The sequence below is a fragment of the Hyperoodon ampullatus genome, assembly GCF_949752795.1.
Source record: "Hyperoodon ampullatus genome assembly, chromosome: 15".
Classification (NCBI taxonomy): Eukaryota; Metazoa; Chordata; class Mammalia; order Artiodactyla; family Ziphiidae; genus Hyperoodon; species Hyperoodon ampullatus.
Genome location: NC_136928.1, coordinates 50,773,314 through 50,785,645, shown reverse-complemented (window position 1 = coordinate 50,785,645; position 12,332 = coordinate 50,773,314). Strand labels below are relative to the sequence as shown.

Genomic DNA, 12,332 nt, shown 5'->3' with positions numbered 1-12,332 from the left:
GATGCTGTAACTCCCTCAGACACCAGTTTCGTAGTAAATGACTCAAGCTCTGCCGTGAACAGCATGGGGTGGTGGGGATGGTGAGAGGCGGGACGGAGCAGTAAGCCAGGAGTCCCTACTTTCCAGCTCAGGGACCACCGCCACCCCTCCCCCATCACCCCGTGCGTGAGAATGAAATTTTTTTAAAAATTAAAAAAAATTTTTTAACTCTCTTGCCCTTTCTTCCTTCCCGATTTCTAGTTTTGTTGTGCACTTAGAGGCCGACAGAATGGATCCTGCCTTCCGGATGGAGTTTAAATATACGTGAATAATTTTCCATGACTATTGCGTCATCATAAGAGTCGTCGCGGTTCCCCAAGAGGCCTCCACGTCTTCTCCCAGCATCGGAGCCTGTGGACGCTTCTGGGCGTTGCGCGCACTTTCGCGAGGAGCCCTCGGCTCCTCGCGAGCGCGGGTCGCTCGGCCCCCTCCCCCAGTCTCACCTTCCTCCCCGTCGCTCCTCCTCGGCTCCTCCTCCTCGCCCCCTCCCCACAACCCTCGCGGGGAGTCAAGCTAGGGTGAGCCGGCAGGGCCGAGCGGCGTCCGCGGGCGGGGCGCGGGGCGCGGGGCGCGAGAGCCGGTAGGCAGGCAGGCGGGCGGGCGGGGGCGCGGAGCCGGCAGCCCGCAATCCGGGGAGGCGCCTGGGCCCGCCCTCCTCCGGGGCCGAGCGGGGAGGGGGCCCGGGCCGGCGCTGGGCGGGGAGAGCCGCCTGGCCCCTCCCCTCCGCCGCCCTCCCCAAAGTTGCCGTCTCCCCCGGGGCCGGCCAGTCTTATGATCCAGCGGATCCTCCTGGGGAGGCCGGGCCGGGGAGAGGGCGCGGGCGCCGAGCGGCGGGGGAAGCGGGCGGGCGCGGCGACCGGGGCCCGGGCGGGGATCCGGGCAGCGACCGAGGCGGCGGCAGCGCCCCGGCCCCGCCGCCCCCTCCCCTCGGGCGGGGGGAGTCGCTGCATGGGGCCGGGGGGTCGGCCGTGCTGCGCTGAGCGGCGGCGGCGGCGGACCCCCCAGGCGGGCTGGGGCTGAGCCCGGGGCCGGGGCGGGGGCTCCGGGGGGACCATGCTCGGAGGCCGGCCGGCCGCAGCATGGCTCACGGGCCCGGCGCGCTGATGCTCAAGTGCGTGGTGGTCGGCGACGGGGCGGTGGGCAAGACGTGCCTACTCATGAGCTATGCCAACGACGCCTTCCCGGAGGAGTACGTGCCCACCGTCTTCGACCACTACGCAGGTAAGCCTCGGAAGTGCTGACTAAGGGGCCGCTCCCCGGGCCGGGAACTTTGGAGCAACTTTGGCTGAGCCCCCTCACCGCCTCCCCTGCGCGCGCTCCCCACCCCTCCCCCGTCGCGCCCTCCGCCGGGCGCCCGGCCCTACCCCCAGGCTTTCCCTCTGGCAGTCCCTAGCCTGCCGGACCCAGCCTTCTTCCCACCCCCAACTCCGGTGCCCCGTCCTGGCGCCCCGCATTTCCCATCCCCCTCGGCGCCCGGGGCCGACCTCCTTGACCTTCCTACAAACGCCTTCCCTATTGCCCCAATCCCCGAGGGGGAAACGTGGCTACGGGACTTGGGAGAAAGGAGTGGGCAGCTGGGCGCCACATCGCCCCGGCCTCACGCCACTTCACAGTGAGCCGGGCACAAGGGAAAACGGGTGGCATCTCCCTGGGAGCTCCCGCTTGCCTCCAGCTGGGTTAGGAGGGAAGGGTCCTGGTGGGGAACGAAACTGCCCCAGAGCCTAGATGATTGTGAGCTTCTCTCCCCGCCCCCACTTCTCTGCCCTTGCAGTCAGCGTCACCGTAGGGGGCAAGCAGTACCTCCTGGGACTCTATGACACAGCCGGACAGGTGAGTGTCTTGGCCCCTGGCCGCACCCCCCGCCCTTTCCCCAATTCAGGGTGTCTGTGAAGGGCCTTTGGAAACTGACGTGTCTAGGAGGGAGGGTGTGTCTGCAAGGGTCCCTCTGGATCAAGTATTTCTTTCTTCAAGTCACCACATTAGGAAAAGGAAAAAAAAAAAACCTCAGCAACAAACCCAGACCAGCCTACCCCATGTGAACCCCTGGGCTGAAAGTTTCTGCCTGTGTGTGCCTTCTGTCTGGTGCCTGGTGTGTGGGTCCCAACTCCTGTTGCAAAGTGGCAGCGGCCAATCCTGAAGCACTCTTATTTTTAGTTGCCGATGACCAGGTCTCCCCTCACAGCCTTTGTCTGGTCCCTCATTGGTGAGTGGTCTGCCTGCCCGAGGAGCCTGATTGGTGGGAAATGGCATCATCTAATATGATGGGAAGGCATTTGGTCCTGGTTATGTTTATTACAACATCATTGCACTCTGGGACTCCAGTCCCTGAAAACGTAATTTGTGGTATTACCAGAGGACCACAGGGAAAAAAGAAAAGAAACAACAACCATCTAGCCACTCCCAGGGGCAGGGAGGGGAAGGAGGGGTTAGGAGATCAGTGTGAATCTTGGAGGAAGAGCTTTTTTTTGTTGTTCCCTAGGAAGGGCAGGTGACTTTGTCTGGGTTTTCTTTGGTAGAGATTATTGTGCAGAAAGAAAATGCACCCTCCGACCATTATGTGCAAATTAGAGGTGGCTTCTGAAGGATTAAGTTCTCCTCTCTGTCTCTGTCCCAGCTCCACCCTCTTCCCAAACCCACTTTTGCTGTGGGCCTAAGATGATTTGTTTGATGAAGTTTTGCAAAATCCAGCCCTGTGATTAGACCTGAAAATTTGGGCGGAAGCTTCCACGTGTCATCCAGACTTGGGTCCTTGAGAACATGTGAGCGGCTGAGGGCCTTGGAGAGTGTCTTTAGGGAATGTCCAGTAGTACAGTTTCCTTATCTGTAAGACGGGGTTTAAAAAATTCAGACCGGGCTTCCCTGGTGGCACAGTTGTTGAGAGTCCGCCTGCCGATGCAGGGGACATGGGTTCGTGCCCCGGTCCGGGAAGATCCCACATGCCGCGGAGTGGCTGGGCCCGTGAGCCATGGCCGCTGAGCCTGCGCGTCCGGAGCCTGTGCTCCGCAACGGGAGAAGCCACAACAGTGAGAGGCCCACGTACCGCAAAAAAACAAAAACAAAAAAATTCGGACCATTCCCCTGGGCATATATTATATGCTGGATGCTTAGCACTGAGTCTGGCACACACTAGGCACACGTTAGGTCAATAAAGAGGAGCTTTTCTTTGTAGCCCTTGTAGATTTGGATTTCAGAATTGTAGTACCAGGTTAGATTCCGAAGAATGTCTTGTTGGGGGGCACCTCAGTGTGGCCTCTGGTTTCTATACTGTGAAGTTAGAGGAGCCTCTGAGAATAGAGAAACCACTGGCAGAGCACTAGGCACCAGGTGCCTGAGGCCGCCCACTTTCACCAAACTGAACCAGGTGAGTACAATGAGTCCTTAGCTTTCCAGAGCCCCTTTTCATTACCTGCCTTGTAGTTACTCCTATCATTACCAGACGTTATGGAGGGCAAGAGGCAGAACCCATTCAATCAAATGAGACCAACTTTTAAGAAGTACAGCTGGTAAACAGCAGGTTGAATTTGTTGTTTGAAAGGTGAGAGGTTAAGAATCGTCTCTAATATTAACTTCTCTCACTACTGCCTCTTCCCTTTTCTTTGTTACACCATGGCCATCTTTTGACCACGAGCCCTATTCAACAACAGGACATGTGTATGTCAGAGCTGTTCTGTGCACATTCAAATCTGGCTAATGTCTACTGACTTCCTTCTACATATCAGGCCTGGGGCAGCCACATGCAAATATTATTTTCTCCACTAAACAACCCCATGAGATAAGTGATCCTCCATCTTTGCAGATGAGGAAACTAGGGCTCAGAGAAGCTAGGTTGCTGATCTAAAGTTACAGCTACAGAGGGGTGTTGCTGGGATTAGGACATGAGTCTGAATCTGCCATAGTTTGAGGTGGTTATATACAAAGGAAGTCATGGGAGGTGCTGAGGTGCCACCTGGGTTGGTTGGGTTGCTTGTGTCTCTGTAGACATGGTCCCTGGAATCTTCACAGTCATTCTCTGAGTGGGGGTTGTATGCCACCCCTGCAGAGGAGAAAACCCAGGTCCAAAGAGTCAAGTGCTGTTTTCAGTGGAAATTGTAAGTTATCTTCTAAGTGGGATCAACCGATTTGTGAGAGTCAGATATTACTGTTTTTATCCAATGGTGGATCACTTACTCTATTGGCCAAGAGGTGTGTTAGGCCCCCTTGGTGTTTCTCCCAGCATCTAAGACTTTTCTTAGTTAGCAATAATTCACCTTTCAGCATCCAAGGGTTTATTACTAATAAGCAATCTTAGCAACATAATCATCAATGAGATTAAATGAGTGCCCACTTTGTACCTAGCACTGCGCTAAGCACCAGAGGGGTACAATAGCATAAATTTAAGATAGGGATCTGCCATGTCTGAGGACAGCATGGGTGGAAGTGTCTGAATTAGATGCAATGTGTGATATGTAGGAGATTCCTGTGTTGTACTTGGTCATTAAGACCTCATGCCTCTATGAATTGGTAACCGATTAATCTTACAATAATAATAATGATAAAGAAACATATTCACATGCATATACATATAGAGAGAAATTTTCAAGTCTTGATGGGCAGCAGAGGAAAACCCATGGGCTTTGGAACCAAATAAGCTTGGGCCCAGATCTCCACCTTGCTGTACTGGTCCTGTGATTCTAGCTATATTATTAACCTCTGTGATCTAGTAAAAATGTGGTTAATTAGAACCTGCACTGCAGTGTTATAGGTCGGCTTAAATTGTTTAATGTATATGAAAGCAGCTGACACTGTTCTTCGTTCATAATAGTAGATGTGTAATAAATATGAGAGATTATTGTGCTCCACCGTGGGCAGTTTTATGGGGGGAAGAGGTCACACGTGGAAGAGGACTGTGTATTATACTTGGAGTTGATAGAAATTCTACTAGGATATCAGATCCTAGAGGCTTTTTAGCGGAGATATGATGCTAGCTTTGTACTTCCTATTTGCCACGGTCCCCATCACTGGACCCATGGACACGGTCAAGTGCTCCCTGCTCTAAATGCCCTGTTGTGTCAAGATGGTTTCCTTTCTTGATCAGAACCTGCATCCCCAGTGATGTAAGAGAAACTCTTAGAAAAATGAAGAGTTCAGCATAAAATTTGAGAACCAAGTCGGGTATGCAGGTTCAGTCGATTCTACTTTGGGAGGTAAGGTGGGACGAGGGAGAAGCTCACAGCACTTTACAAAGTTCACTCATGCACTTGGGCTCTCACTGTATTTGAACAAGAGCACATCTCCCTTGGGTTGGAACTTCTAGTCTGTGTGCTTACTCGGGTCCCCTCTTTGACCCCAGTTGAGTTCAAAGCCATAGGTAACCAATGGCCCAATTTATATATTAAAGAACATATTACAGAACTTCAAGAGATGATTGTAGTAGATAACCTCCTGCCTTCCGGAGTAGGCTGCTTCCCCCTTAACCTCCGCTGCTATTGGCAGAGAGAGAGAGAATACATAGTGAATGTAAATGTGTCGGGCATCACGTTCTGAGTCCCATCACGTTCTCTGACTGGGCACATCCCTCCACACCCCCGACACGCTAGCATTAGGCCAAAGGGAAGCCCCCCTCTCTTGGCCAAGTCCCTGGTGGCCCAGGAGCAGCCCGACATTTTACTGCCAAGCATTTCAGAGTGGAAGTTGAAGGCGCTCCTTCCTCCTCCCTGTGGCCTGCTGGAGGGGTCCGGCTTCCGGTCCGGGCCTCTGCAGTGCTTCTCTTTTCTTGCCTGGCGTTCAGGGCTTCAGGGTCGGCTCTGCAGCAGCCCCAGTGTCTGCTCAGGGAGGTGCTGGAGGGGTGAGATTTTCCCTCCTGACTCTGCACTGTTTGGAGCTCAGGGGAAGTGAGAAGAGCTCTGGCTCTGGCAGACGAGCCAGTGGGAGCTGCCTGGCAAGCTGCTCTCGAGGTGCAGGCTCCAGGCTGATCTCTTAATCCTTGGCAGGAAGGCAGAACTTGATACCCTGAAGAGGGAAGGACGGACGCCCAGTTTATCCCAGGTCCCGGAATACACACACTCAGGAGGGTGTGTTGGGGGTGAGTTTGGGTTCCCTAGAGTTCCAGATTTAGCCACTGCCTCAGTGTGTACAAGTCCATATGTGTGCTTTTGGGTGTGCTGTTGCTATATCTGTTAACTTAAACACACACAAGTTCAAGGATGCATATAAGAGAGCTATAAATACCTTAACTCAGGTGTCCCCTGGGGTTGGTTCAGGGACAAGCAAGGTCTGTTTCTTACTTGACATAGCCCAGCAGCTGTGGCTGCCTTGTAGGCCCTCTGGGTGCCCAGGGAAGCACTTCCCCTCCAGAAGGGAATCTCCAGGGAGGCAGCCTGGGAATGCCCTGCCTTCTGGAATGCCCTGCAGCACCCAAGGGCCTAGTTTAACAGGAGGGGGGAGGGGTAAGCCCAGGGTATTGCCACTCATAGAACGCCTCCCACCTTCAGGCAGGCATCCTCACAAAACCTTCTGAGGTAGACTCTTCCCAGGTGAGGTAATTGAGAGTGGGTGGGCTTATGAGAACCAAGCCAAGATGTGATTGGGAAAAAGGTTTTCCTTAACTTTTGGAGGGGCCTGCAGGGAGCATCAGTAGGGCTCAGGAAGTACCTACTCACATTACCCAGCCTCCAGGTCCCTGCAGCCCAACACTGCATCCCTGAGGGGCCCCGGGAGCAGAGTTTGGGAGGAGCCGCAGGGTTCCTTCCAGACATCAGCTGCAACAGGTGAGATGCTGGCACTGAGCATCCTGGTTTCCCTTAGTAACCTACTGTAGATTTGTCATCTGTGCATTTTGCTAACCTTTTTAGAAGCTATTTATATTTCCAGTCTGCACTGCATCATAGGGAATGCTGGTCTCCTCCTCCGCGTGGGGAAGGTGGATGGCCTTTCTTGGCTTCAAAGCCTTTGCAGTGGCCGAATGCCCTGTGTCCCCCCTCTTGGCACTCTGATGTGGGTTTGGGATGTGATCCTCTGATCCATCCGGCTTCACTTCTCTCATGATTCTCTTGAGGTTTGGTGACATTTACGCTCTGGGAACCAAAGCTTACCAGCAGGTGTGTCAGCAGTGGTGTTATAGGTGCGCCCAGATGCCATCCGCTCAGCTCAGGAGTTGGTGGGGGAGCAGTGTGTAGCTTCCAGGGGGCTGAGCATATATGGTCATTTTTATGTGTGCCAGGATGTGAAAAAGGTCGGAAGCATTGCTTTAAAGCTCATGGATTAGAGGCCTTATGGAGAACTGGGTGTTTGTGGTTTTGTTGTGGAATTGGGGGTTTCAAGAGATGAGCCCTAGTGGTATTAAAACAAAACAAGACAAAGCCGTTCTCCATGGGGCTATCGGTTTCTAGCAATGACACGTGTTGGCAGCAGCTGGTACTACCAAGAAGCCTCAGGTACAGAATAGCAATATGCAAGGAGGAGGAATGAGAGGCTGTTACAAAGAAACTAAGCCCACAACCACACATGTCTTTAAAATTCGGGTGCCTCAGCTGAATTTCCTTTCACTCAGAGGGCTTGGTTTTGCCCTAATTTGGTGTGTTTGGGTCAAGGAGTGGCTTTCCTTGCCCTCAGCAGTTTGCTGTTCCTCTTTTAGTTTCTGGCAGGCAACTGCTTTGCACGAGGAAGAGAGGGGAGACCCAGCCAGGGAGGCTGCGCGGGGCGGCAGGATGGCCATGGCGGGTCATCCGAGCCCTTCCTGGCCACCCAGCTCTCCGAGTACAGTTCTTCCAGATCCACTGCCTGCTGGACTGGCTCGATTCTCTCTAAGCTCCATGAGGACAGGTGACCGTGTCTCTTTTTTTCCACCGTGTTTCCAGCACGTAGCCCAGTGCCTGGTGCGTGGTAGGTCTACAATGACTGTTTCTTAAATTGAGTTGATTTGCATTTGGCTGTCAACTCATTTCTGCTAAAAGATTAACCAAAGACTAGGGTTATTGCTGTTAAATAAGAGCTTCTGGCACAACCCCTTTCTTGGAAAAAAGCTTTGTTAATTTAGTAGAAGTCTCTAAGTTTCAAAGGAGTGACAGGCATGGAGGTAAGCAGGAGGCCAGGCGCTATCCCCTGACCCAAAACCTGGGGGCTTTCAGTGGTCCCCAGTGGGCCCGTCCCCCAGTGCTGTCTCTCAGGTGCCGGCCTCCACGTCTTTCCTGAGACCTGTCACTCTCAGATGCCCTGAGGAGGAGGCAGCTCGGCAGTGACAGTGTGGGTTCTGGATTCCCTGGAACATTTTTGAATCCTGCTCCTCCTCTCTGTAGCTGTGAGACCATCAGGCAGCCAACTTCTTCCCTCCCTGTGGACGGGGGAGATGATGGCCACCTCGCAGGGTTGCCATCAGGGTTTGTTAGAGATGATGTGTAGTTGTCCCAGATGGCCTCACGCTCAGTCAGGGGTGATGGTCCCGGCCGGCTTTGGGGGCTCTACCCCAGTTCAGTTCAGCTGGTGCTGATTCAGTGCCTCCTCTGTGTTCCAACCTCCTGTGGGAGAAGAAAGGGGGAATCAGATGGCAGAAAGCAGTGGGGAACACTCCTTATGTGACATTGAGTGGTACACCATCCCAGTTGACAAGAGGTAGTAGGGGTAAGCTCTGGAAAGCTGTAGGCTTGCAGGAAGAGATGGGAGGCAGTACAGTAGACTGGTTACCACTGTGGGCCCCCACATTGGACTGCCAGGGTCTACTTTCCAGCAAGGGGCTTGACTTCTCAAGACCTCAGTTTCCTCATCTGTAAAATGGGGATTATAAAATCAAATCAGAGCTTCCCAGCTCCCAGGTAAGGGATTTTTCTTAGCCTCAAGGCAGCTGGGTAGGGCCTGGGATGGACAGCCCTGGGCTCAGGTTGTCCCTTCCAGCTTGAGCCGTCTAACCTCAGTCACTTAGCCCATGGCCCCTCTACCCCACCCACTGTGTGCTGAACGCACCTCTCTCTTCTCTGTCCCAGGAAGTGAAAGCTTGGGAACCATTGGGCTGAATGAGGTCATGCAGGCAGAGGGGCATGGAAAACGGATATTCTGGGTGGAGAGGAACAGCATGGGGAGCACAGGCACGGGGTGTCCCAAATGTGTCTTTTTATGGTACCTTGGATCCCTGCTGTCAGTGTCAACGTGTGGAGTAGGGATGAGAACTAAATTATGGAGTTTTTCACCCAGTAACTGACGACTTAGTAATTAGAGAGATATCAATCGGGTGCTGCCTTGCTTGTTGATTTTAATAGAAAGAACAGAACATGGGGGAAGGGGCCTCTATTATTGTTGCTGTTTCTTTTCAAGTGACTGGTGGGAGTAGCGGCCCAGCCACCTCTCTCCTGATGCCCACACTCGCCAGCCCTTCCCAGACTCAGGGAAGACTCTGGGGTTTAATAATGACACTCTTGTCACTGAGTGGCACTTTTACAGGGTGTGAAGCACGTTGCACATGGTGCTCCGTGAGGCTTCTCACCTGCTCTGAGTAAAGGAAGCAGGTCGTGGTTTCCTCCTTTGCAGGTTCAGAGAGGTTAAGTGACTTGTTCAGACCACACAGCTGGTAAAAAGGCAACACCAAGATTGCAGGCCAGACTGCCCAACTCCAGGACCTGGGTTCTCTGTGTTAAACCACTCACAAGAATCAGCTTGATGGTGTTATATGTCTCCTTTACATCACGTATATTCTGTTGCTGATGATTTCATTAAAAAGTACATTCTGGGCACATTGCTTTTCTGGACAGAAGAGTTGGTGGAATGGTGTCTATAGATGGGACACTAGGAGCTGCTGCTGAAATGGCTCCTTAAAGATACCTCCACCCCACCTCCACCCTGGGAGATTAAGGGTGTTTTGTCCATTTGTTCATTAACCTCCATTGTTGCTGAAAAAGAGGACTTCCCCTGCGTGGTGCAGGTAGCTGCATTGCCAATGAGGCTGTGGAAGAAACTTCATGCTGGTGCAGGTGTCACCTGTTCCCCGGAAGGAGCTCTGCACCCCTTTGCATTGTCACCCCTGCTCTGCCTGCCAGTCCTGACTTGACATGAACTTGCTGTGCGGGGGCTGCCAGGCAGATGTCTTTTCCATCCCATAGGGGCTGCCCCAGGCTTTTCTTTTCTCCCTTTAGGAGTTTCCTTATTTAGGTAAAAACTGCCATTTTCAGCCTGTTTGTCCCTCTTCCATCGGGGTATGCCCTGAATATGCACCCAAAGACTTCCTCTGCCACCCACTCCTCATTTTGCCTGCCTTCCTGAGCATCCTGTCGACACCACCTCCGCATGGGCTCCCACATCCCACGTCCCACAGCCTGGGCTGCGTCCCGCGCTGTGACTGCCAGGACTAGATGAAAACATTCAGTCAGTCAGCAAACATTCCTTGAGCACCAAATCTGGGCCGGTACCTGTGCAAGGGGCGGGGCTTACGAGACAGATCGGGCCCAGGCCCTGCCCCCAGGAGCTCACAGTTCAGCAGAGAGGGGAAGGGAGAGGGTGCCTGTTCATCCGGGGCACAGAGGAGGCTGGGTTCTGTCCTTCCCAGGAGATTGAGAATGGGCACAGCAGCCTGGGGTTCTCCAGGTCGATTTTAGGTGGAGAAAGTGCTCAGATTGGATTCTTACATGTACTAGATGCTCAGTGAGGGTTTGAATTATTGCACTCGTTCTCAAATGTGGTCCTCAAACCAACATGCATCTTCTGGGAATGTGTTAGAAATCCAGACTCTTAGGCTTCACCCCAGACCCCTGGAATCAGAAAATCTGAGACAACTCTGGTATGACAAGCCCTCCAGGTGATTCTGATACTGGCCGAAATGTCAGAGCCACCACGTTAGTAAATGTGAACTTAATATACCTTGTCTTAGCAAGCCACCTCCCCGCCTCCCCTCCCCCAATACACACACACACACACACACACACACACACACACGCGTGCGCACACACACACACACACACACAAACTCTCTCTCTCTCTCTCTCTCCATGCTCTACTTATACACTGTCTCCAGAGTGCAGGTACATAACTTATCCGTCTTTTAATCCTTATTCATCTTTTAACCCCTGCCTATCCAAACACGCCTCCACACACCCTCATCTCTAGTTCTTTATGTGTGGTTGGGATGCTCCATATTTGTTGGAATGAACTGAATCATTCAGCCACTGGTGCTGCCTTCCTCACCTGCCTGGTGGAGATGGGGCCAAGGCACTATCAGGAGAAAACGGAGGCAGAACTTCTTAAGCTGCCCTTGACTCCACTGGTGTGCTGTCTGGCCCAAGGCCATGCACACAGTAGGCTCCAGGGGTATTCCTTGATGAGGCCCAAGTGCCAAGCCATGTCCTCCCCCGTACATTAAGCGTAGCTGAGGTTAGCACTCTGGGAGGTGACAGGCCTGCCCCTGAGGACAATGCTGGTTTGGTTTGTGCTAAATAAGTTCCAAAGCAACAGATGGGCAATGATGTCCTTTTGTATTAAAACTCCCCACTGGGACGGTTGGAGGAAGGGCTGTTACTGACACCCTTCTCCGCAGTAATTACTTTTCTGGCTGACCATGGCTTTCTGCGTAAGTGTCTTCCTCTTCCATTCCCCTGCCTTCCCTCCACTTTTAAATTCCCCCTTTCTTTCTTTCTTTCTTTCTTTCTTCCTTCCTCCCTCCCTCCCTCCCTCCCTTCCTTCCTTTCTTCATTTTCCACTGCTCTCTCTTTTTTTTTCCTTTTTTTCAAAACTTGTTCCAGTGTAGAAAAGCCATCTTCTTTCAAATGGCCTAACGGTTGGGATTATAAATGAGTTGGCTCAAAGTATGCCCCCCTTTAAGAGCTGCCACTGAGATAAAGAATTTAATTCTGATTGTCCAGCTCAATTAAAATTCCACTTACCAATTTCGTCTCTTTTTGTGGCTGAGTTGAGTTATTTGTAGTGAGGTGGATGGACCTAGAGTCTGTCATACAGAGTGAAATAAGTCAGAAAGAGAAAGACAAATACTGTATGCTAACACATATATATGGAATCTAAGAAAAAAAAATGTCATGAAGAACCTAGGGGCAAGATGGGAATAAAGACACAGACCTACTAGAGAATGGACTTGAGGATATGGGGAGGGGGAAGGGTAAGCTGGGACAAAGTGAGAGAGTGGCATGGACATATATACACTACCAATCGTAAAATAGATAGCTAGTGGGAAGCAGTCGCATAGCACAGGGAGATCAGCTCGGTGCTTTGTGACCACCTAGAGGGGTGGGATTGGGAGGGTGGGAGGGAGGGAGATGCATATGTATATATGCATATACATATGTATATGTATAACTGATTCACTTTGTTATAAAGCAGAAACT

The 12,332-nt window shown here is 52.4% G+C and overlaps 1 protein-coding gene across 1 annotated transcript in view; it reads left to right on the top strand.

Moving 5' to 3' along the window:
• Positions 1-1,142: 1,142 nt before the first annotated feature.
• Positions 1,143-12,332, top strand: part of RHOQ (ras homolog family member Q) — a gene marked incomplete at its 5' end in the record, with an annotated part of 37,282 nt that continues 26,092 nt past the window's right edge. The window contains 2 exons of the mRNA XM_079720472.1: positions 1,143-1,260; positions 1,811-1,869. Coding sequence (XP_079576598.1) covers positions 1,143-1,260; positions 1,811-1,869 — 177 coding nt within the window. The remainder of the gene's footprint in view (positions 1,261-1,810; positions 1,870-12,332) is intronic.